General features: G+C 44.4%; 1 protein-coding gene across 1 annotated transcript in view; it reads left to right on the forward strand.

Moving 5' to 3' along the window:
- LOC118360149 (anoctamin-5-like) overlaps positions 1 to 26,137 on the forward strand; it is a 28,334-nt gene extending 2,197 nt beyond the window's left edge. Inside the window, exons 2-20 of the mRNA XM_035739346.2 lie at positions 16,034 to 16,104; positions 17,908 to 18,015; positions 18,674 to 18,742; positions 19,711 to 19,995; positions 20,072 to 20,191; positions 20,313 to 20,428; positions 21,044 to 21,178; positions 21,563 to 21,668; positions 21,980 to 22,040; positions 22,158 to 22,309; positions 22,411 to 22,485; positions 22,605 to 22,833; positions 23,093 to 23,271; positions 23,410 to 23,507; positions 23,705 to 23,826; positions 23,949 to 24,154; positions 24,333 to 24,532; positions 24,728 to 24,833; positions 25,034 to 26,137. Coding sequence (XP_035595239.2) covers positions 16,034 to 16,104; positions 17,908 to 18,015; positions 18,674 to 18,742; positions 19,711 to 19,995; positions 20,072 to 20,191; positions 20,313 to 20,428; positions 21,044 to 21,178; positions 21,563 to 21,668; positions 21,980 to 22,040; positions 22,158 to 22,309; positions 22,411 to 22,485; positions 22,605 to 22,833; positions 23,093 to 23,271; positions 23,410 to 23,507; positions 23,705 to 23,826; positions 23,949 to 24,154; positions 24,333 to 24,532; positions 24,728 to 24,833; positions 25,034 to 25,258 — 2,663 coding nt within the window. The 3' untranslated portion in view covers positions 25,259 to 26,137. The remainder of the gene's footprint in view (positions 1 to 16,033; positions 16,105 to 17,907; positions 18,016 to 18,673; positions 18,743 to 19,710; positions 19,996 to 20,071; positions 20,192 to 20,312; positions 20,429 to 21,043; positions 21,179 to 21,562; positions 21,669 to 21,979; positions 22,041 to 22,157; positions 22,310 to 22,410; positions 22,486 to 22,604; positions 22,834 to 23,092; positions 23,272 to 23,409; positions 23,508 to 23,704; positions 23,827 to 23,948; positions 24,155 to 24,332; positions 24,533 to 24,727; positions 24,834 to 25,033) is intronic.
- Positions 26,138 to 26,157: the final 20 nt, after the last annotated feature.

Consider the following 26,157-nt stretch of genomic DNA (forward strand, 5'->3'; position numbering starts at 1 on the left):
TCACATTTGTTATAACAAAAATGTCACATTTTCTCACAATTTGTGAGAATGTGGCAATGTGCCTATACAAAGTTGCCCACAGACCCAACTTGGTCTCCAATACAGCCATCCACTGCATAATGTGTTAAGCTGTCATGGTAGCAAGGGTCCCTCTATGAAATGTTGCTGGTTGAGAGATAGCTCAGAAAATGTAGAGCTGCTGTGGGTAATAAATATATTGAACAATTACAAATGTTCCTTTTGTTAAAATTACTTTGTAGGCTACAATTTATTATGTATGGCTTCTCAGAAAGAACAGTACTTGAGCATTCATAATGTTGACAGTAAAGCAGTTTCAATAATGCCACAGTAAATATGGTTTTGAGATATTGTTACATCCGTCTCTCCTCTGCTGGGAAATGAAGTGAGTTGGAGCAAGTTCATTGATGGATGGAAACAGTCCGGCATCTCTCCAACCTCTCTCACACTATTTACATCCCTCTTAGCATCTCACCCCCTATAGGGCGGCAGGTAGCCTAGTGTTTAAGAGCGTTGGGCCAGTAACTGAAAGGTTGCTGGTTTGAATCCTCGAGTTGATTAGGTGAAAAATCTGTTGATGTGCCCTTGAGCAAGGCACTTAACTCAAATTGCTCCTGTAAGTCACTCTGGATAAGCGGGTCTTCTAAAATGTAAATGGAAACCGTAAAGATTCCTCAAACAAACTCTGCTGTCCATTTAACTTATTTTGGTAGTACGGAAACAAGGCCAAGCGATGTGGTTCCACTATCTCTGAGCAATAGGCATTTAATGTGAAGTAAGTTGACTGAGCAGGTTAATTTAAGGACAATCTGTCACTTGCCCTTTGGTGGTAAGGCTTCTTGTTAGTAAAGATCCACAGTATGGCTGACTACCCACAGTGGGTCTAGATAGTGTGGAGTTCTGTGTTGATAGACTGCCCTTTCACACCAACGAATTTGTGTTGGGTGTTATCAGGTAAATCCTTCCTACACAATAACAAAAAATATCTATTTATATGTGCGTCTGTGTTGTGGATCACCATGTTGACAGTTTTATGTAGGGACTGAACGTGAATAGACTTCAGGTTCATCTGCATCTATAGTACAGTTCTATTACAGAATCATTTATTTTGATAGTTATATTACCCACATGCTCACACTGGCTGCCTTGTTATGGCTCTCATGGCTCTAAATCATTTAAATAGTCAAAATAGTTGTACTGAAAGGTTCTGATAAGGCACTGTAGTATTATCAAATACCAGGCCTGCTATTCTACAAATAACATCTCTCACTATCACAGTAAAACCTCTATTCATTCAAACTCAATGCTTCAAGTGATGAGACCGAAGCCTTTCATAGTGTGTTTCCAATTCTGCATGTCTAATTGGTCTTGATCAGGGGCAGTCCAGCACAAACTAGGCCTAAATAATAATCTTTGCATTACAGCACTCACCCTTAATCATTGATGATCTAAAAGAAACGTATTAGATAGTTGTGTGGAGGGCAAGCCAGTGAATTCATCTTGGCTCACAGACTAGGGGGAGCCCCGGTGTTGCCATGGAAACTAGCTGAGTAATTATATTTTCTCTTTGATAGCTGAGTTAGACAGACTGTGGACAGAATCTGAAAATCTGAATATTGGCGTGAGGGTTAACCCACTTCTCATTTCTGTTAGTGCTCTGGATGATAAAAAACATTATATGTCTGGACTTTTCTCCTTTCACCTCCATTTGGTTATTATTCCTTCTTTGGTCTTCCACAATTACATTTCAGTGGCCATGAGCAGATTAATATATACATCTTGAGTAACATTGATCGATGCACTTGATCACAGTGGGCTTTGTGATTGTGTTGCTTTGTGGGTTTAGGAAGCTCTGTGCCAAAGCATTTCATGTTCTATCTCTGGGTTAACCTGGGCATCACATCTGATTAGGCTAACAGGCAACAAGCTACGAAGAACAAAGAACAACAGTGTGTTTTCATGTACTCTGCCATATCCTCACTGGCGATTATGCAGTAAGCAACAAGGCCAAACAGGGGGGAGATGAGGAGAATTAGGGGAAGGACAAAATCTGTAATATTCTAACATTTCTACCCTTCCTCCTTATGCAAGAATGCCTCATTCAAACAGTATAGTATTAGAAGGATGACATTTCATGTCTCTTTTAGAGAAGATAAAGTATGAATTCTGCTATCTGCTCTGCCCACGATCCCTCGCTGGGAGGGGCACCGGGGTATTGGTCCACTCTACTGATCTAACTTTCAGGGTTTTGTCAAGGCACAGTTCCCTTCTGGGACAAGGCCTTTTGTATCCGGGAGATAAGAAAGGAGATTTTGTTTGTTCCATGTGCATAAAGTCATCAACAGACGATGTGAGAATAGGGATACAAAACAGCTTTCCAACTGGGCAAAAACTGGTTGAATCAACATTGATTCCACATCAATTCAACAAAAAAATGTAATGTGGTGACGCTGAATCAACGTGGAGAACTGCCTCCCGGGCGGCGCAGTGGTTAAGGGCGCTGTACTGCAGCGCCAGCTGTGCCATCAGAGTCCCTGGGTTCGCAGCCAGGCTCTGTCGTGACCGGCCGCGACCGGGAGGTCCGTGGGGTGACGCACAATTGGCCTAGCGTCGTCCGGGTTAGGGAGGGCTTGGTCGTTAGGGGTGTCCTTGTCTCATCGCGCACCAGCGACTCCTGTGGCGGGCCGGGCGCGGTGCGCGCTAACCAAGGTGGCCAGGTGCACGGTGTTTCCTCCGACACATTGGTGCGGCTGGCTTCCGGGTTGGATGCGCGCTGTGTTAAGAAGCAGTGCGGCTTGGTTGGGTTGTGTATCGGAGGACGCATAACTTTCAACCTTCGTCTCTCCCGAGCCCGTACGGGAGTTGTAGCGATGAGACAAGATAGTAGCTACTACAACAATTGGATAGCATGAAATTGGGGAGAAAAAGGGGTAGAAATTCAATAACAAAAAATTTGTTTAAAAAAAACTGATTGGATTTTTTAAAGTCATCAACAAAAGGGAATTTAATATTTTTTTCATTGAATTTACAACCTAAATCCAATGTTGATTTCACTGTTGAATTAATGTTCATTGACAACTCAACCAAATGTAAATCAAAACTAGATGTTGAAATGACGTCTGCACCCAGTGAGTTTCTACCTTTAGCACTGGGAGTATGTCCTCCCCCTAAACATAGACCCTATGCTGCTTCAAACATGCTAAATAAAATGTACTTAAAATCCTGAAGTTAGCATTTGGTGACTTCAGCAAGGTAAACAAAGGCAAAGCATGGATTGGTCTCTCTTCCTACAGGGTAAGGAAACCATTGTAATTTCAGTGAGGTATCCTGTATGTTGTCTTTCCCCTGAGAAAAGGAACTTGGGGATGATGTCAATAGTAAGGCTATTGGAGCCAGGAGTCATGTATTTTTGAGTCAGTCAAAAGAAGCCAATCTGATATATCATGGTGCTATTTTTAGTTGGAGCTACAAGGATGATAATAGTTTAGACATAATAGGTCACATCAGGCCATAGTAGCAACATAGTGACATTGTTGTGTATTCATTGTGTTTCCTAAAACACTAACATCTTTCAACAATAGGATGTATGTTGCACAAGCCTCACATGCTGGCCTTCTAGATGATCCATCTGCTGTATGTAGGGCCATAAGACATATGGCCGGTTATCTTACCATGTTGGTCAGGAGTGAATGAGAATGTTGTGAATGTATGTTGCCGACAGTGTTTCCCTGATAAACTAATCAGATCTAGTTATGTGGGGGATGAATGACACATAATGGGCCACTGATTTCCATTTAGTACTTATTGACTTACAGTATATACAGACATATTGGAATGCTTTAACCTCTAGTCTAGAGATCCATCTAATTAAATAGCTAGCAACAGGGTACAGCATCACTGTGCAGCATCACAATGCCTATTATAAACTGTCATTTTATCTATTATAAACTGTCCTTCTATCTATTATAAACTGTGAGAATCCCTGGCCTAACATGAGATGAGACTGAAGCACTTTTTTAGTTCATCAGAGAACAATTTCTCCTTCATCAATAAGCTTTCTCTGGTAGAGCCAACTGTAATATGATAATGATGCTCAGAGCCCTGGGTCTGGACACCAACCTCTGCAACTGGATCCTGGACTTCCTGATGGGCAGACCACAGGTTGTGGGGATAGGCAACAACACCTAATCCGCACTGACTCTTAACATGGGGGCCCCCAGGGGTGTCCTCGGCCCTCTGCTGTACTTCCTGTTCACCAACGGCTGTGTGGCTTTGCACGACACCAACTCCAACATCAAGTTGCTGACAACACCACGGTTGTAGGCCTGATAACCTTCAATGATGAGTCTGCCTATAGGGAGGAAGTCAGTGAACTGACATAGTGGTGCCAGGACAGCAACCTCTCTGTCAACATCAGCAAAACAAAAGAGTTGATTCTTGACTTCAGGAAGCAGAGGAGGGAACATTCCCCGATCCACATCAACAGGACTGCAGTAGAGAGAGTCACTAGTTTTATATTCCTCAGCATCCACATCACAGAGGACTTGTCATGGACCAACAACACCACCACTCTTGTCAAGAGGGTGCAACAGCGTCTCTACTTCCTAAGGCGGCTGAAGCAATTTGACATGCCACCCCGGGTCCTCTCCAAATATTACAGTTGCACCATCAAGAGCGTCCTGACTATTTGCATTATGGCCTGGTACGGTCGGGATTTTCTCAGGCCAGACCGCAAGCCCCTTCAGAGGGTGGTGAAGACAGCCCAGCACATCACTGGAACCGTGCTGTCACCCTTCCAGGACATCTACTCAAAATGGTACCTGAGGAAGGCCTGCGGCATCATCAAGCACTTCACACACCCCAGCCATCAGCTGTTCACGTCATTACCATTGGGCAGACTGTATCGTAGCATGAGGTCTGATAGAAACCGTCTCTAAGCCTGTTGGTATCTAAAAGCCATCAGACTTCTGAACACCTGAACTGGACTGACCACCTGCACTGACTCTCCTCACCTTAGCACACATGCACTCACTCACACACACAGCATCATCAAGCACTTCACACACCCCAGCCATTAGCTGATCACTTCATTACCATTGGGCAGACTGTATCGTAGCATGAGGTCTGATACCAACAGGCTTAGAGACGGTTTCTATCTAAAAGCCATCAGACTTCTGAACACCTGAACTGGACTGACCACCTGCACTGACTCTCCTCACCTTAGCACACATGCACTCTCTCACTCTCACACACACAGTACCCCCCCCCCCCCAAAGGTGCGGACTCCGGCCACAAAACCCGACTTTATGAGGGAGGGTCTGAGTGGGCATCTAACCTCGGTGGCGGCTCCGGTTCGGGGCGTAGACCCCGCTCCGCTTGCTGATCCTTCCGCTTCTGTGGAACCGGACCGTGGATCGTCCACGAAGGAACCATACCGCCGACCGCCACCGGAGGCTCTAGACCCTTTTCCGGACTGTGAAACGTCGCCGGAAGCTCTGGACTGGGAACTGTCGCCAGAAGCTCTGGACTGGGACCTGTCGCCGGAAGCTCTGGACTGGGACCTGTCGCCGGAAGCTCTGGACTGGGAACTGTCGCCGGAAGCTCTGGACTGGGACCTGTTGCCGGAAGCTCTGGACTGGGAACTGTCGCCGGAAGCTCTGGACTGGGAACTGTCGCCGTAAGCTCTGGACTGTTGAGGCGCACTGGAGGCCTGATGCGTGGGACCGGTACAGATGGCACCGGGCTGATGACACGCACCTCAGGGTGAGTGGGCGGAGGAGGCACAGGACGTACTGGACTGTGGAGGCACACTGAAGTTCTGCAGCGTAGAGCTGCAACAACCCGTCCTGGCTGCATGCTTATTTTAGCCTGGCAAGTGCGGAGACACGGTGCGTAGAACCACATAACATGGTGCTTGAACAGTGACACACACCCCAGGGTGAGTGCGAGGAGGAGACACAGGAGGCACCGGACTGGGGAGGCGCACCGAAGGCCAGATGCGTGAAACCGGTGCACATGACACCAGAGTGGTGTCACGCTCCTCAGCACGCCCGCTCTGCAGCGCTCTCGACGCCAGCACCTCTCTCCGGAATCTTGTGTCGAGCTCCTCACTCGACTCCCTGACTGGCTCTGGTTCACCCCTTGGCTCCCCCGACCACTCCGTGTGCCCCCGCCCCCCAAAAATTGGGGGGCTGCCTCTCGTGCTTGCGTCGAGTCCTATATTCCTGGTCTCGTCGCCGTTCCTCTCTCGCTGCCTCCGCCTGCTTCCATGACAGGGTCTTGTCCCCTGCCATTACCTCCTCCCAGGTCCAAGATGTCCTCCACTCCTGGGCACGCTGCTTGGTCACTTGGTGGTGGGATCGTCTGTTACGTCCGTCGTTAGAAGGAGACCAAGGCACAGCGTGGTAAGCGTACATCTTTCTTTATTAAGATGAACACCAACAAAAGAATAAACAAACGCAACGTTCTGCAGGCTACCTAGTAACTGTGCAAAAACAAGATCCCACAAACTAGGGTGGAAAACAGGCTGCCTAAGTATGATTCCCAAATCAGAGACAACGATAGACAGCTGCCTCTGATTGGGAACCATACCCGGCCAACAAAGAAATAGAAAACTAGAATGCCCACCCAAATCACACCCTGACCTAACCAAATAGAGAAATAAACAGGCTCTCTAAGGTCAGGGTGTGACAACTGAGCCATTTACTTTATGTTCATATTCTTATCTTTTCTTATTGCTGTTGCATTGTCGAGAAGGAACCTGCAAGTTAACATTTTGTTGGACGTTGTATGCCATGTGTATCCTGTACAAACGACTAATAAAACTTGAAACATGAATAACAGGGGATGTCAAGTATCTGAAACAGAAGAGGAGAAGGTTCATTAGAGGAAAGTAGCCTAAAGCTCAGGCCTCGTATTACCATTTAAATCACTAACCAGATTGGCTTGATCTGATGAAATACATAATTTACCAGGCTGTCTAAAGGTTTATCTTTATCACTGGAAAGTAGACAGGTGCCAGGTGAGCAGGTGACGCAGGTGCTGTTAGATCCTCACCAGCATCAAAGTGACAGCTTCTTTATGGCACAAATAAAACTTGAATAATGTATTCCTGTCCTCACACTGCCACTTGCTGTGATTGAGCCAAACAGAGAATATATCAAACATATTTAACAGCTGGCCTGTTTCTTTGAGACTAGTATGTCTGTGTCAGTGGTGGGTGCAAAAACAGATTGTTTTTCTGCTTCTCCAGATATTATAATTCAGAATTTGTGTATTTGTGATATCATAAATCCATCTATCAATGTCCAGCAGCATATTGTTAAGCAGACTAACCCCTTTGTCCCGTGTCTCTCCTCTGAAGAAGATGGACCTGCTATGCTGACAGCATTCAGGATGATCATATTAACAGGTACTGGCAGATGAAAGGCTTAATGTTACGCCTGTCTGTCCATCGATCCTTTCATCATCTCCTCTCCAAACCTCACCTCATAGTCAGTGGCTGTGTCTGTATGTACTGCTGTTGGTTACTCTGAGGCTTGTACTGTGCTTGTACTCTGCTCAGCCTCCCTCCCTTCATGCCAGTGGCTGCAGAGCCAGTGTGAGTCCTTTGGTCCTGTGTGAGTGAGTGCCAAGGCCCTGGGTTTACCAGTGGATCGCTCCATTTGATTTAGTACAGGAAGCAAGGAAATTACATTTCAAATCCAATACGCTACATTAATTGAATTTACCTACACCATATTTGACATTTAAAATATTTTTTTTTTGTGTGATTTTGTTGGGATAATTTAATCTACGTGTATGCATCTCTCTGTGGATTATTTTATATTTCAGAAAGGGAAACATGAACAGAAACCTGCCAGATCTCTCCCTTTATAAAGAGCTAAGGCTAACTATGTTGGTAACCAGTTTATATAATAGCAATAAGACACCTCGGGGGGTTTGTGGTATATGGCCAATATATGGCCAGCTAGGGGCTGTATCCAGGCACTCTGCATTGCCTTGTGCATATCAACAGCCCTTAGCCGTCGTATATTGGCCATATACCACACCCCCCCGGACTTTATTGCTTAACTGAATGTGAGTTATTCATCACTCCAGACTACCCACTGAAGGTACTGGTAGGTCAGCTACAGTAGGATGAGATGTTCTCTAGGACTTCATCAATGGGGTTATCAATGTCAGTTTAATTTAGCGTGTGCTGGAGACTACAGACGTGTTTACAGTAAGTTGGTGTTCTGCAGACAGTGGGTGTTATTTAGATGTTCATCTTCACTAGTGGATCTCCTACTATCTGAATGTGGGTCTAGTTCCAAGAGGTGGTACACTACATGACCAAAAGTATGTGGACACCTGCTCATCAAACATCTCACTCCAAAATCATGGGCATTAATATGGAGTGCGTCCCCCCTTTGCTGCTATAACAGCCTCCACTCTTCTGGAAAGGCTTTCCACTAGATGTTGGAACGTTGCTGCGGTTACTTTCTTCCATTCAGCCACAAGAGCATTAGTGAGGTCGGGGACTGATGTTGGGCGATTAGGCCTGGCTCGCAGTCGGCGTTCCAATTCATCCCAAAGGTGTTTGATGGGGTTGAGGTCAAGGCTCTGTGCAGGCCAGTCAAGTTCTTCCACACCGATCTCAACAATCTTCTGTATGGACCTTGCTTTGTGTACGGGGGCATTGTCATGCTGAAACAGGAAAGGACCTTTCCCAAACTACTGCCACAAAGTTGGAAGCACAGAATCGTCTAGAATGTCATTGTATGCTGTAGCGTTAAGATTTCCCTTCACTGGAACTAAGGGGACTAGCCTGAACCATGAAACACAGCCACAGACCATTATGCCTCCTCCACCAAACTTTACAGTTAGCACTATGCATTGAGGCAGGTAGCGTTCTTCTGGCATCCGCCAAACCCAGATTCATCCGTTGGACTGCCAGGTGGTGAAGCATGATTCGTGTTTCCACTGCTCCAGAGTCCAATGGCGGCAGGCTTTACATCACTCCAGCCGACGCTTGGCATTACGTATGGTGATTTTAGGCTTGTGTGTAACTGCTCTGCCATGGAAACCCATTTTATGAAGCTTCTGACAAACAGTTATTGTGCTGACGTTGCTTCCAGAGGCAGTTTGGAACTCAGTAGGGAGTGTTGCAACCGAGGACAGACTTCAGCACACAATGGTCCCGTTCTGTGAGCTTGTGTGGCCTACCACTTTGCGGCTGAGCCGTTGTTGCTCCTAGATGTTTCGACTTCACAGAACTTACAGTTGACAGGGGCAGCTCTAGCAGAGCAGAAATTGTGAAAGGTGGCCTCCTATTATGGTGCCACGTTGAAAGTCACTGAGCTCTTCAGTAAGGCCGTTCTACTACCAAAATGTGTCTTTGGAGATTGTATGGCTGTGTGCTCGATTTTTATACACTTCATACAACGGGTGTAGCTGAAATAGCCGAATCCACTCATTTGAAGGGGTGTCCACATACCTTTATTGTGTATTTATGTGTTAAACCATACTGTGGTAGTTTTATTTGAGGATATGTGTTCCCCATAGTATTCATTTTTGAAAACATTGAAAAATGTGTGTTGCTTGGGTGCTGAGGTGTATGTGAACGTATGTATACTATACGTATACTATACTGTGTGTTTCTGCATGTGTGTGGATGTGCTGCTATCTGTAAATGTCTAATAAAAGTGGCCTTGTCTGTCTTTGGTAACACACTCCCTCTCTCTCCGTGTTTGCTCAGCTCGGGACTGTTAGCAGTACAATCATCACAGCTTGGCACAACTTCTGTGACCTTCATAGGGGTTAGGGAGGCTTGTGCTCAGACTCATCTGGCTGGCTGGCAGTCTCAACATCATTCCTTCCTCATGAGTTGTCTCTATAATTTTCCTCTCAGCAGTACAGAGCTGCTCCCTCAAGCCTCTCATTGGCTTGCAAGGCACAAGTAAAATTCTGGTTCTTAAAAAATATCCCCCTCATCCAATGGAAGAAAGGCTCAGGGCAGAACAAGTCCTTCCTGTGGTAAGCTAGATTGTGTTATGTCTGAGGGAACTACAGGGCCTCTGACTGGGCTGCTGCCCCCTCCCCCATCCCTCCGTGCATATAGAGGCCTAACCTCCCCCACGGGAAGTGCTTGTTTCCCAGCATTCAGAAATAACCAGGCGGCAGGCAGTGCTGCAACATGAGCACATTCCCTCTAGCAGGGTCTGACAGGCTGGGGGAGTGCTCTGCTCTGCTGCTGGAATGCTGTGTGTTTCTGTTTGTGTGTCTCCAGATAGAAAGTGTGATTTTATGATAGTGGGTCTTTATAAGTATATGTGTTTAGTTCTTTCCCCTGGTTTTATGTCTGAGAGCTCTTGGGAGAGTGAGTGTCTTCATGTCTATTTCACCATGCTGTTGCCCTGAGGGCAGTCCATGTCAACGCAGTATTGTGTTGGGGTGTTCTGACATCTGACCACAACACAGTTCCACTGACAGACTAATGCTGTTTTCTTCACATCAGCAATCCCTGCTCTCAATATAGAACTATTGTGTAATAGGAGGGAGACCGACTTTATCATCTGCAAAATCATTGGCAAATCTATAGAGAAGGAATGTGGATGGAAACAGAGGAATGGGTCATGGGATTTCATGTAGTGTATGTACATAAAGATATATGAATGAGTGATGGTACAGAGCAGCATAGGCAAGATACAGTAGATGGTATCGAGTACAGTATATACATATGAGATGAGTATGTAAACAAAGTGGCATAGTTAAAGTGGCTAGTGATACGTGTATTACATAAGGATGCAGTAGATGATATAGAGTACAGTATATACGTATGCATATGAGATGAATAATGTAGGGTATGTAACATTATATTAGGTAGCATTGTTTAAAGTGGCTAGTGATATATTTTACATCATTTCCCATCAATTCCCATTATTAAAGTGGCTGGAGTTGAGTCAGTGTCAGTGTGTTGGCAGCAGCCACTCAATGTTAGTGGTGGCTGTTTAACAGTTTGATGGCCTTGAGATAGAAGCTGTTTTTCAGTCTCTCGGTCCCAGCTTTGATGCACCTGTACTGACCTCGCCTTCTGGATGATAGCGGGGTGAACAGGCAGTGGCTTGGGTGGTTGTTGTCCTTGATGATCTTTATGGCCTTCCTGTAACATCGGGTGGTGTAGGTGTCCTGGAGGGCAGGTAGTTTGCCCCCGGTGATGCGTTGTGCAGACCTCACTACCCTCTGGAGAGCCTTACGGTTGTGGGCGGAGCAGTTGCCGTACCAGGCGGTGATATAGCCCGCCAGGATGCTCTCGATTGTGCATCTGTAGAAGTTTGCGAGTGCTTTTGGTGACAAGCCGACTTTCTTCAGCCTCCTGAGGTTGAAGAGGCGCTGCTGCGCCTTCTTCACGATGCTGTTTGTGTGTGTGGACCAATTCAGTTTGTCTGTGATGTGTATGTCGAGGAACTTAAAACTTACTACCCTCTCCACTACTGTTCCATCGATGTGTTCCCTCTGCTGTTTCCTGAAGTCCACAATCATCTCCTTAGTTTTGTTGACGTTGAGTGTGAGGTTATTTTCCTGACACCACACTCCGAGGGCCCTCACCTCCTCCCTGTAGGCCGTCTCGTCGTTGTTGGTAATCAAGCCTACCACTGTTGTGTCGTCCGCAAACTTGATGATTGAGTTGGAGGCGTGCGTGGCCACGCAGTCGTGGGTGAACAGGGAGTACAGGAGAGGGCTCAGAACGCACCCTTGTGGGGCCCCAGTGTTGAGGATCAGCGGGGTGGAGATGTTGTTGCCTACCCTCACCACCTGGGGGCGGCCCGTCAGGAAGTCCAGTACCCAGTTGCACAGGGCGGGGTCGAGACCTAGGGTCTCGAGCTTGATGACGAGCGTGGAGGGTACTATGGTGTTGAATGCCGAGCTGTAGTCGATGAACAGCATTCTCACATAGGTATTCCTCTTGTCCAGATGGGTTAGGGCAGTGTGCAGTGTGGTTGAGATTGCATCGTCTGTGGACCTATTTGGACCTATTTGGGCGGTAAGCAAATTGGAGTGGGTCTAGGGTGTCAGGTAGGGTGGAGGTGATATGGTCAAGTTGCTTTGAGAGCACTTCATGATGACGGAAATGAGTGCTACGGGGCGGTAGTCGTTTAGCTCAGTTACCTTAGCTTTCTTGGGAACAGGAACAATGGTGGCTCTCTTGAAGCATGTGGGAACAGCAGACTGGTATAGGGATTGATTGAATATGTCAGTAAACACACCGGCCAGCTGGTCTGCGCATGCTCTGAGGGCGCGGCTGGGGATGCCGTCTGGGCCTGTAGCATTGTGAGGGTTAACACGTTTAAATGTTTTACTCACCTGGGCTGCAGTGAAGGAGAGTCTGCATGTTTTCGTTGCAGGTCGTGTCAGTCGCACTGTATTGTCCTCAAAGCGGGCAAAAAGGTTATTTAGTCTGCCTGGGAGCAAGACATCCTGGTCCGTGACTGGGCTGGTTTTCTTCTTGTAGTCCGTGATTGACTGTAGACCCTGCCACATACCTCTTATGTCTGAGCCGTTGAATTGAGATTCTACTTTGTCTCTATACTGACGCTTAGCTTGTTTGATAGCCTTGCGGAGGGAATAGCTGCACTGTTTGTATTCGGTCATGTTACCAGTCACCTTGCCCTGATTAAAAGCAGTGGTTCACGCTTTCAGTTTCACACAAATGCTGCCATCAATCCACGGTTTCTGGTTAGGGAATGTTTTAATCGTTGCTATGGGAACGACATCTTCAACGCACGTTCTAATGAATTCGCACACCGAATCAGCGTATTCGTCAATGTTGTTATCTGACGCAATACGAAACATATCCCAGTCCACGTGATGGAAGCAGTCTTGGAGTGTGAAATCAGCTTGGTCGGACCAGCGTTGGTCTGACCTCAGCGTGGGAGCTTCTTGTTTTAGTTTCTGTCTGTAGGCAGGGATCAACAAAATGGAGTCGTGGTCAGCTTTTCCGAAAGGAGGGCGGGGCAGGGCCTTATATGCGTCGCGGAAGTTAGAGTAACAATGATCCAAGGTTTTTCCACCCCTGGTTGCGCAATCGATATGCTGATAAAATTTAGGGAGTCTTGTTTTCAGATTAGCCTTGTTAAAATCCCCAGCTACAATGAATGCAGCCTCCGGATAAATGGATTCCAGTTTGCAAAGAGTCAAATAAAGTGAGTTCAGAGCCATCGATGTGTCTGCTTGGGGGGGAATATATACGGCTGTGATTATAATCGAAGAGAATTCTCTTGGTAGATAATGCGGTCGACATTTGATTGTGAGGAATTCTAAATCAGGTGAACAGAAGGATTTGAGTTCCTGTATGTTTCTTTGATCACACCATGTCTCGTTAGCCATAAGGCATAGTGTATATGGGATTTCATGTAGTGTATATGGGATTTCATGTAGTGTATATGGGATTTCATGTAGTGTATATGGGATTTCATGTAGTGTATATGGGATTTCATGTAGTGTATATGGGATTTCATGTAGTGTATTTGGGATTTCATGTAGTGTATCCGATGACATTACAAAGTAATTGTTGTTAAATAACATAGCTTTATTTTTCCAGGATTCATTTAGCCAGTTGACTGTATGCAGTGAAGGTATCATACACAGTGAACAAGTTTGAAAACATACACTAGATATGAAAATGTATCTTATTAAGACCTAAGACCTAGGCTAATTGGTGTGATGAAGCTGGAATAATTACACTTCTGGAATAGTAAAGTAAAATATTTAGACAAACAACCCATTGCTTTCTCTCTCTTAAATAAATGAGTAGATACACATATCACTATGTAATTTGTACATTGTAAATAGTTTTCTGTTAGAGGCCATCCTTAGACCTCTGGGCACAGACCACAGTTCAAAGTACATTTTTTATTTACATTTGGTTGAGTTGTCAACTAACGTGAATTCACCATGACATGGGATTCAGGTTCAAAGGTAGGTGAAATAGAGATGAAATTCCCTTACGTTGATGTCTTTTTACAAATCCAATCAGTTTTCCATGATGATTCAATGTCATCACATTAGATTTTCTTTTCTTGAAATGTGAAAACATTGATTCAACCAGTTTTTGCCCTGTGGAATAGATGCAAGGACTGACCTTCCAAGATATCAACAATATAGTTTTAACCATGTTATGAGGCTATACAGTGTTTGTTTACATTTACAATGTTTACAAACATTGGATTAAAACAAATGTATGTTTTGGGTTCAGTTAAACTAAGCTCATGAGGCATTTTTAAGTAATATCCTTCAAGAATCAATGGACTCATATACAGTATATCATTATACTATATATCCTAAGTCCAAAATGTATGTCCAGTTGAATTGGGAAGTTTACATACACGTCAGACAAATACATTTAAACTCAGTTTTTCACAATTCCTGACATTTAATCCTAGTAAACATTCCCTGTTTTAGGTAATTTATGATCACCACTTTATTTTAAGAATGTGAAATGTCAGAATAATAGTAGAGAGAATGATTTATTTCAGTTTTTATTTCTTTCATCACATTCCCAGTGGGTCAGAAGTTTACATACACTCAATTAGTATTTGGTAGCATTGCCTTTAAATTGTTTAACTTGGGTCAAATGTTTCAGGTAGCCTTCCACAAGCTTCCCACAATAAGTTGGGTGAATTTTTGGACATTTTTGGACATTTCTACAAAAAGTACGATCTCTGTCCCCATGTGCAGTTGCAAACTGTAGTCTGGCTTTTTTATGGCGGTTTTGGAGCAGTGGCTTTTTCCTTGCTGAGCGGCCTTTCAGGTTATGTCGATATAGGACTCATTTTATTGTGGACATAGATACTTTTGTTAGCGGTTTCCTCCAGCATCTTCCCAAGGTCCTTTGTTGTTGTTCTGAGTATAACGGTTTTCTAATGGTGAAGGAGAGTCGGACCAAACTGCAGCGTGTAGATTATGATCCATGTTTAATAAAACAAACGTAACACGAATCAAAACACAAAAAACTACAAAACAATAAACGTAATGAAAACCGAAAACAGCCTATACTTGTGTCAACTAACACAGCACAAGGACATCAAGACACTCAGGACAATCACCCACAACACAACCAAAGAATATGGCTGCCTAAATATGGTTCCCAATCAGAGACAACGATAAACACCTGCCTCTGATTGAGAACCACTTCAGACAGCCATAGACTTACCTAGAACACCCCACTAAGCAACATTCCCACAATAACCAAAACCCCAAGACAAAACACACCACAATACAAAAACCCCATGCCACACCCTGGCCTGACCCAATACATAAAGATAAACACAAAATACTTCGACCAGGGCGTGACACTGAGATTGATTTGCACTTTTCGCACCAAAGTACATTCATCTCTAGGAGACAGAACGCGTCTCCTTCCTGAGCGGTTTGACGGCTGCGTGGTCCCATGGTGTTTATACTTGCGTACTATTGTTTGTACAGATGAACGTGGTATCTTCAGGCGTTTGGAAATTGCTCCCAAGGATGAACCAGGCTTGTGGAGGTCTACAATTATTTTTCTGAGGTCTTGGCTGATTTATTTTGATTTTCCCATGATGTCAAGCAAAGAGACACTGAGTTTGAAGGTAGGTCTTGAACTACATACATTGGTACACCTCCAGTTGACTCAAATGATGTCAATTAACCTATCAGAAGCTTCTAAAGCCATGACATCATTTTCTGGAATTTTCCAATCAATTAAAGGCACAGTCAACTTAATGTATGTAAACTTCTGACCCACTGGAATTGTGATACAGTGAATTATAAGTGAAATAATCTGTATGTAAACAATTGTTGGAAAAATTACTTGTGTCATGCACATAGTAGATGTCCTAACCGACTTGCCAAAACTATAGTTTGTTAACAAGAAATTTGTGGAGTGGTTGAAAAACAAGTTTTAATAACTCCAACCTAAGTGCATGTAAACTTCTGACTTCAACTGCAGATTGCCCCTTTCAACTCATCTCTGCTCGTGTTTCTTTTCTCTACACAGAAGAATGTAATGGCCACAGTCATAATAACTCTATAGAGGATGGAGGAACACAGCTACCTGGACACACAGAGGTGAGTTTCACACATTTCACTGTAAGATCTCCACCTGTTGTATTCGGCGCACGTGACAAATAAACGTTGATTTGAGTCCCATGACCCATGTCGACCTGCCTGGACACTCTCCTTTCCCTCTACATTAACGTATCCCTGCCCTAGATGACTTCCCAAGCTCTCTGTGCTGTTATGCAGCAGTGTTCTGCAATGCAACGGGCAAATTAATTGAAAGCTTTTGAAGGTATACTGGATTAGTAGATTCATTTTTGCACTTATGTGTGTACATCGCTGTAAGAAATGTATGATTATGTGCTTGTTTTTAGTCTTCCTCCACATGCTTGATTGATCCTCATCCGTAATCAATATTCTTGATCAATAGTGAGTGTGTATTGAAAAGAGGTTGTTTTGCATACCTTTCTGTAACTTACCTATGTTGGTAACAACTGACCTCTTTCTACTACAGTTCTCATTGTTCAGTCACAAGACCTCAGTGTCTCTCAGAGAGCTCCTCTCTTTATCAGATCTCCCCAGGCAATAAGCACAAACTAAAATACTGCCTACAGAGAGAATATTACTGTGTCTGTTATGTGTCTGTTATGTGTTCTCTATCCAGCATTAATCTGTTGTTCAAGAACGAGGGAACTTGAACACTTTCTCTCTCACTCATATTCAAGCGTGCTTTGACACATGAAGGGGGAAGGCCATACATTTCAAATTGTTCTAATATGCTTTCGCCAACCTAATTCTGTTGATGATCTTGGGAATTGTATGCTGTATCCACCCCCTGTTTCCTTCCTCCCTGTTTGGGGGTGTGGGGCTGATAAACAAAAAGGGGAGGGGCTCTGTTTCTATTCCCGACCACAGTGTGTCCTGCAGAGCCAGGATACTGCTGAATTTAGGGACACGCCTGTGCTTTATTGCTAATCGGACTGAAGCGCTTTTCCTCCTAGTCACATGATGAAACTGACCCCACACAATCCTTTTTTACAAATGAGGTTCAAAAGATGATGTAATACCTGGAATTGGTGAACATAATCTTAGCCGATTGGATCAAGAAAAGCCATTTTCCTCCACTCCAGGTCCAAGGCTGTGTCGATAAGGTTGTTTTCCCTCTGTCGTCCTGGCTGCAGAGCATAGCACTGTAAATACTTAGCTGTACCCCTCAGGTGGAATAAAACCAGGAGTAAACAAACCTAGTTGAGAAACAGCCTTTAACCAACTGTATATACAATTTCACAAGCAGTTTTCCTTTTAACAAGGGTGCAGTTTCTCTATACTAAGACTTACTCCTGCATATGCTTAATATGCTTATAAATAAACTGGAGTGTGGAGCATTGTGATTGAAGAGTATTGTCTGTGCCAGGTTTGGAGCTTGAATCAAGAAGTGGATGTATACTGGTCTGGGATGATCTGAGAATATCAAGACTAGGTTTAACGTTATTATTAAAAACAAAAAGTTAATTTCAGGCCCTAGTACAGTATGTACCTCTTTGCTTGCCATAGTTTAGGGCTACGTTTAGCATAATGATAGGCATGCCTTCACTGGAAAATGTCCAGGAGCCACTGTCTCCTAACTCCTATTCAAGTTACATAAGACAAACCACACAAAAGAGAGAAAGTCCACAATCGTTACAAAATAAATCTGTTTATTTCATTTTGGGCGTGTCCAAAACCATATACTAAACTACTACCATGTACTTTTAACGTGCTTCTAACGTACATTGTCACATTCAGTAAGCAGATGTTCTCTGTTCATAGGAGGAGGAGAGCAATAGTTTGTGTGGGTTAGTGTTCTGACACTCTTCTCTGTCTGCCCTCCAGACGGACAGACTACAGCTGAACAAAGACACCGTGTTCTTCAGGGACGGGGTTCGCAGGATTGACTTCATACTGTCGTACCTAGATGACAAGGATGGAGAGAAGAAGCAGGTGGGCAGCATAACGCACCATCATCAACACAGAGACAGAGAGCATTGTGTGGTTACAGAGAGACACATGGCAGTTTATCAACACGGACATGACAGCACAGAGCCTTAACCTTGGAGTGGTCAGGTTTGCTTTGAGCCTGACTGGCTTCAGTAAGAACACAGATATTTCAGTTTTCCGTTGCAAAACGTTTTGTCACAGTAAAGACAGTGTCTGGGGTCAACTGGCCACGTGACCATGACTCATAATCAGCCTGAATCAGGGCGGTAAAGAGGAGAAGGTGGCTAAAAGGAAGTGGCTGACAAGTTCCCAGTGGTTGAAACTTTGTTGTTGGGGTAATTGCATCACCTCTTTCTTGACAGAGAAGCAAAGATTTCATGCCACAGACAGACCATAGACAGATCACATTTCATTATTACCAGGCCCTCTGATTTTTGGACTTTGAGAATGCTGTGACTGGTGCCAGGCAGTCTTTGAACAGAGCTTCTACAAGAACAAAATGGATTATGAGAATGAATGGGGAAGTTAGAATACAAGGATGGATGGAAGGATAAAGTAACAGCAGCGATGATAGAGGGGGAGATACAAGGAAAAATGCTTTTCTGCCCTGGTCCTTGCTATTGCTTAAAGTGCATGTGTGTCTGTCTCTGTATTTGTACAGGAGAGGAGGAGGGAGTTTGAGGCCAACCTTAAGAAGGCTGGACTGGAGCTTGAGACTGAGGACAAATCGGTGAGTTACCCAAGCCGTGGCACGCTGGCATCCTCTAGTGGTCATCATGCAGCAGCACATCACATTACTGCAAGGTGGGGCATATCTCAGCAGAGCTTTCTTATAGGGGAATTCCACTCAATAGTCTTCTTTCCTAAGTGGTAGAAGGGTGTTTAACGTATACTGAGTGTACAAAACATTAGGAACACCTGCTCTTTCCACGACATAGGTGAATCCAGGTGAAAGCTTACCTTATATGATCCCTTCATTCAATGTAGATGAAGGGGAGGAGACAGGTTAATTAAAGAAGGATATTTAAGCCTTGAGACAATTGAGACATGGATTGTTAATGTGTCCCATTCAGAGGGTGAATGGGCAAGACAAAAGATTTGAGTGCCTTTGGATGGCGTATGGTAGTACGTGCCGGGTGCACAGGTTGGTGTGTGTCAAGAACAACAACGCATCTGGGGTTTTCACACTCAACAGTTTCCTGTGTGTATCAAGAATGTTCCACCACCCAAAGGACATCCAGCCAACTTGACATAATGCAGTCGTTTACACCACCACGTTTACACCACCACCTCCGTTGTTATTGACTGGAGTCCTTGCAAGGAATGGAAACAAAGACTGAAATTGGTCTATACATTGACAAAATTTATAGATTTGTATAAAAATTTGCTTTAAACCTGCAACCTACTCTCCACTTACAAGAGAGGTGTGAACATTGGAGTCAACTTAAAGTCCATGCCCCTGAGGCTGTTCTGAGGACAAACAAAAAAACTCACTATTAGGAAGATGTTCCTAATATTTTATACACTCAGTGTTTCTATGTTTTCTTTACAATTTTTAGGTGAAAATGTGTACTATATTCAAATGGAAAATGTAGAAAAAATGTACTCAATATTTTCAATGATTCCTCTGTTTTTTGCTTAAATGGTATGGTCAGTCAAACTGCCTCTCTCTGTCCTCTCTCAACTCATTCCTCTTAGGACTCAGATGATCTGAAAACGTACTTCCTGAAGATCCACGCCCCGTGGGAGGTGTTGGCCACCTACGCTGACGTGCTGAAGATCAAGGTTCCCTTTAAGGAAAGCGACATCCCCCACGGACAGGACGTTCCACTGGACTGGCTCTCCCGACCGTTCCGCCTGCCAGAGAAGGTGATGCGCCCACAGCCTGACTACTTCACCTCTCCATTTGATAAGGACAAGATAGACTTCTTCCTCATCGAAAACCAAGACACTTTCTTCCCCCCCTCCACACGCAACAGAATAGTGAGTACAGTATCTTAACACAGAATCCAGCGACACACACACACACACACACTGATCTGATGTCCCTTCCTGTCAGGTGTACTACATCCTGTCTCGCTGTCCGTACCATAAAGAGGACCTCAAGGAGACAGACAAGAAAGGTATCAAGCGGTTGCTGAACAACGGGACCTACACCTCAGCCTTCCCACTTCATGATGTAAGAAACAGGTGACGCCCCACCTACATCACATCAACATACTCACAGTAGATTTCATGTGAGGATGTCAGATTTATTTCTAAACTAGAGCTGACTATTCTCCTGTCCTCTATGCTGTCAGTGTCGATACTGGGAGAGGAACACAAATGAGCAGTGTGAGAGCGAACGCTACCACCTCTATAAGAATTGGGCTAGGTTCCTCTGTTTCTACAAGGAGCAGCCCCTCAACCTCATCAGGTAAGACAACATCGGTTGGACGTCGGTTACATTTCCCCTATGCATAGACACAAAGATCTACGTCTATAACAGGGGGAGGGAGGGGGGCGAACTCAGTCCGGCTTTAAACTTACTCTTGAAAGTTGTAATAGTAGAATGCACAAGGTACCATTTCTAAATAGGGTAGTACATCATCAGTTCCTCTTATCATGTCAGTCATTGCATATCTTAGAGAGCTATTTATAACTTGTCAGAAATGTCAGCCAATGTTTTTTATTTAGTTTTTTTAGCCCATAGATATTGTTGTAATAATTGTTGTCACTCAAATATCACATGAACACACATTAGACATGACCAAATGTATAGAATTGCATGAAAATTTGCTTTAAACCTGCAACCTTCTCTCCACCTACAAGAGAGGTGTGAACAGTTTATATCATGAACAGTCCCTGTGCCCATAGAAATAGACGTGGTGTGTGTGCATGCACATGGGAGATGCAGGATGTCCCCCAATGATGGGAGGGGGGCCCCCGAGATAAAAAGTTTGAGAACCCCTGATCCATAGCTCCATGCAAATACTAAGTGTCCCTACTCCCTAATGCCAAATAAGTTGAATTATGTCTGTGTTGTTAACAGGAAGTATTATGGGGAGAAGATTGGGATCTACTTTGCCTGGCTGGGCTTCTACACAGAGATGTTGTTCTTTGCTGCGGTCATGGGGGTCATATGTTTTACCTATGGTGTGCTAAGCTACGATGATAATTTAACAAGGTTAGTACCACCAGGGGGCAGAAATGTGCCTTATTTGAAAAATAGGAAAACAGTTAATTGGCTGCATTTAAACAGGCAGCCCAATTCTAATATTTCGCCAAATTATTGGCAGAAGATCTGATATTGAATTATTGGGCTGCCTGTTTAAACACAGCCATTGAATCATGCCTAAGTGGGCTATCATACACACACACACCTAATGGTGTGTAGTCAGTATATTAATAATAATTGTGTAAAAAAAATGAAATCTTTGTTGTTGCACATCCAACAGTACACTAAATCACGCAACTCTGTCAGTCTATACAGGACATGTAAAGTCACGTCATATCAAATGTATTAATGTTCTTTCCCACTTTCTATTCTTCCTATTTATCTCTCCCACAGTAAGGAGATCTGTGACCCCAGCATTGGAGGGAGTACTGTGATGTGTCCGCTGTGTGATAAGAAGTGTAGTTACTGGAAGCTCAACTCCACGTGCCTCTCATCCTGGGTAAAGGAACATACACATTTTATTCTGTCATTCAGTCACAACGTAACCTTTCCTAAAATGGCTAATCATAATCTCTTGATGATTAGCCATTACATCTAATTCTTGATGGCTCCTCACACTTAAAGAAATTATGGCTGTGAATATTATGCGTGATTAGCTTATTGTTATATTGTTTAAACCATCCTGTCAATCAAAGCCAGTGAAATCTTCCATGCTGAGTGTGCAGTATGTCATCTTGCTGTGGCCAAAGCACAGCATGTCATTTCCTCTGGGTGGTTAGGAGCTCATCCTGTCTCATGTCCCTCTTCCAGCAATCCCATCTGTTTGATAACGAGGGGACAGTATTCTTTGCCATGTTTATGGGGATCTGGGGTAAGTGTCTGTCCACTCTGTTGTTACTGTATTAACCTGTTGGAGAATTACAGTACATCCCCTGTGAAGGAGACAGACGGTTACTGTTAGAGTGTAATGACCCTGTCGGTTCTGCAGTGACTCTGTTCCTGGAGTTCTGGAAGCGGCGCCAGGCCCAGTTGGAGTATGAGTGGGACCTGGTGGATTTCGAGGAGGAGCAGCAGCAGCTCCAGATCCGCCCGGAGTTTGAGACCAAGTGCACTGACCAGAGACTCAACCGGATCACCCAGGTACGGGCTGCCAGCTGGTTATTACACACTGCTTGTGTGAAAATTCTAAAGTGTTCAATGTAAACTACTGACTGGGCTTTCCGTTATTTGTTATTGTGCAGGAAATGGAGCCATACCTACCCCTCCCCAAAAAGTGTGGTCGCTTTTGCCTCTCCGGTGTTACTGTTCTGTTCTGGGTAAGCCAACATACTACACCAACTCTGTATGTCTGCAAGCATTTGTTCGCCAGTGTGCAGTATACTGTATGTGTGCTGTATGTGTGCACGGTAGCATGTGGATTTTGTATTCTCCACAGATGCTTCTGATTGTGGCCTGTATCACTGGGGTGATAGTCTACAGGCTGGCTGTGTATGCAGCCTTTGCCAGCATCATGAAGGACAGCCCCACTAAGAAGATCCATCTGGTGGGCTCTCTCATCACCCCGCAGCTCGCTACCTCTGTCACCGCCTCCTTTATCAACTTTGTCATCATTATGATCCTTAACTTCTTCTATGAGCGAGTGGCCATCTGGATCACTGATATGGGTGAGGAGGAGTAGCTCGCTATCATGGCGATTAGATCAGGAGGAGCAGGAAATGCAGGAAGATGGAACACAGATGGCACATCAAGTTAAAGTGATGTTTACCCCAGGTCACATTAACTACCCATTTCCTGCTTATTTAAATAAAATAAAAATTTCTCTCCTTTAAAAATTCACTCATACCTCAGCAGTACATTGCACCGTTAGTTTAGGTATCTTGTGTGCCTTGAATGCCTTTGACCTCCAACTACTTGCTCCAACAGAAATTCCCAAGACACATCTGGAGTATGAAAACAAGTTGACAATGAAGATGTTCCTCTTCCAGTTTGTCAATTACTATTCTTCATGTTTCTACGTGGCCTTCTTCAAGGGGAAGTTTGTGGGTTACCCAGGCAACTACACGTACATGTTTGGCAAATACAGCAGGCTGAGGAACGAGGAGGTGAGCTTTGTCACACAGCATCTACAGTATATGAACACATTTTACTATATGAAACTCACACCTTTTGAAGAATAAACTACAGTATTTATGTTTAGATCTCAAACCTAACTGTTAAACACCCACTGCAACTTGTCCCAGTGTGACCCAGGAGGCTGTTTGATTGAGCTGACCACCCAGCTGGTGATAGTCATGACAGGGAAGCAGGTGTGTGGGAACATCCAGGAGGCCCTACTACCGTGAGTTTCACTGACCTCTGACCTACTTCTGATAGACTGTGAAATGTACCTCGATGACCTTTCAGTTGCATATCTACTCCACCATTGGGTGTGAACTAGCTTGAACTTGTTAAGGATTTCTGACATTCAGTATGTAATTTGTACACGTGCCCTCCTCAGAGTTCAGTATTCTCTTGATCTATATTATATCCTGTCAGGCTGCTGAGGAACTGGTGGTGCAGCAGGAAGGCCCGGAAAGACCAGTACAGCCGCTGGGAGCAGGACCACGACCTGCAGAACTTCAGCCAGCTGGGCCTGTTCTATGAGTACCTGGAGATGGGTAAGGAGGCCCTTAACCCACTTCACTCTCTTCCCACATAGACAGGAGACGGTGTAGGGCTGTTCATCAACATTCTCTCTCTCTCTCTCTTTCTCTCTCTCTCTCTCTCTCTCTCTCTGCAGTAATCCAGTTTGGCTTCATCACTCTGTTTGTGGCCTCTTTCCCCCTGGCCCCCCTACTGGCCCTCTGTAACAACATCCTGGAGGTCAGAGTGGACGCCTGGAAGTTCACCACCCAGTTCCGCCGGCCTGTGGCGGCTAAGGCCCACAACATCGGAGCATGGCAGGAGATCCTCAATGTGGTGGCCATCTTGTCCGTTGTCACCAATGTGAGTAGGATTAAATGTTATTAATCTGTAGCCACATTGTTGTTATCAAGTGTTCAAATCTATGTCTTTATTGTGAAACAGCCCCATTTTATAATTCATATATACTGTATAATCAAAATACAATAATTCAATAGTTCAATGTGTCTCGGATCCCCTCTCATGCTCTCTCATCTCCCAGGCATTCATCATGGCCTTTACTTCAGACATGATCCCCCGCCTGGTCTACCTGTATGCCTACCACCCTGGCTCTGAAGCCACCATGAGTGGCTACATCAACAACAGCCTGTCAGTGTATGACATCTCCCAGATCCCTCTCCTCAGTACGCCCGAGGAGGGGGCGATTCCTGCCTGGTTCAACAGCAACATCACCACCTGCAGGTGGGAAGCGACTGCAATGCCAGGCCACTCACTTGCACATTTAAATACCCTTTGTCTTGACTTCACTTGAAGTCTTGACTATGGAGCTGTGATTGTATTAATCCAGATGTTTACAGAGGACAGGTCAATGCTTGGGGTTTAGCACTAGTGTATGTAGTTGTTGTGTCCCGACATTAGTCCTATATGTTGTCTCAGGTACCGTGACTACCGCTACCCTCCAGGCCACCAGAGGCAGTACTCTCACACTATGCAGTTCTGGCACATCCTGGCAGCCAAACTGGCCTTCATCATTATCATGGAGGTAAGACATCCAAAATATGTGTATGGAACACAGCACATCTCTCCACTCTAAACCGGCAGGTGCCTCTCTCCATTATATACAGTATGCAGCAGAGCCCAATCTTTGCTATCACTGTCTTTCAACATGTTATCATCTGTACTTCATAAGGTGAGTGTGTGATAATGGTATGCTCTGTAAAAACCCTCTTTCTTTCCCATCAGCACGTGGTGTTTGTGGTGAAGTTCTTTGTGGCCTGGCTGATACCGGATGTGCCATCCGAGGTGAAGGCTCGGATCAAACGGGAACGTTACCTCATCCAGGAATACCTGCACAACTACGAGGTTGAGAAGCTCAAGATCCAGCTGAGTCAGCGTTTTATCATTGAACCCAAACCTGGGGTCTGCACTGCCACCGACATGCATGACGTGTTATCAGAGTGCCTGTAGGCCCCAAATCAGTAACTCACACCCACCTGGCTAACCTAACTGGGAGGGTGTTGCTGTGAAGTCTCCTCCACTGAAGGCAAACAGAAGTACAGTAAAGGGCTTCTGTCAGTGGGGCAATCCTATCAACGGTTTCTCTTTGTTTTGTTGTTTATTCATTTTCTAATGAGCAGCTAGCAGATTTCAACCTTTTCGCCTATATTAGGACTTTCATTGGAGGCAGGGACCGATTAATTTGATCGATGGCCACATCTCGTCACCTTTTCTCAGCGTCCAATGCTGTTGCAATGCAAGCTCCTATTGTTCAGCTTGCTTCATATCTTCTGTGCAATGAGGTTTCTTGCATCTGTTTCAGTCATTCAGTGCCAGTGTTGATTGTGATGGGATATTATGGAATCCTACAAAAGTATGTGCCAACTTGTTAAATACTATTGGGATTCATGATATTGTACCAACAATATACAGCTTCTTGAAAATGTTTTATTATAATGCTCACCTTATCCACAATGTCGTAATATGTTACTAACATATCCAGCAAAGACTGCCAAAGATATCCCATGGCTTTTATCAGCAGCTATCTAATGAATTACCTTTATTAAAGTCATATGCGTGTTTGATAGAATGTAACATATAAAATCTAATTTATTTTCCTTCAAATGTTGGCATGTTATCTGTTGCAATTTGGCTGTAACTGGGCTACATTAAATGTGATGTGTTTTCCTTTGATTAATGTCATGTATTTGAAATATTTTCATGGGAGTCAATGTAAAAACTGTCAATTAAAGGACCAATGCAACCGTCTGTATATCAATATCAAATAATTTCTGGGTAACAATTAAGTACCTTACCGTAATAGATTTCCATAAAAATTGGCTAAAATCACTTTTTATCAAGACTTTTTT

The sequence above is a fragment of the Oncorhynchus keta genome, chromosome 2 (genome assembly GCF_023373465.1).
Source record: "Oncorhynchus keta strain PuntledgeMale-10-30-2019 chromosome 2, Oket_V2, whole genome shotgun sequence".
Classification (NCBI taxonomy): domain Eukaryota; kingdom Metazoa; phylum Chordata; class Actinopteri; order Salmoniformes; family Salmonidae; genus Oncorhynchus; species Oncorhynchus keta.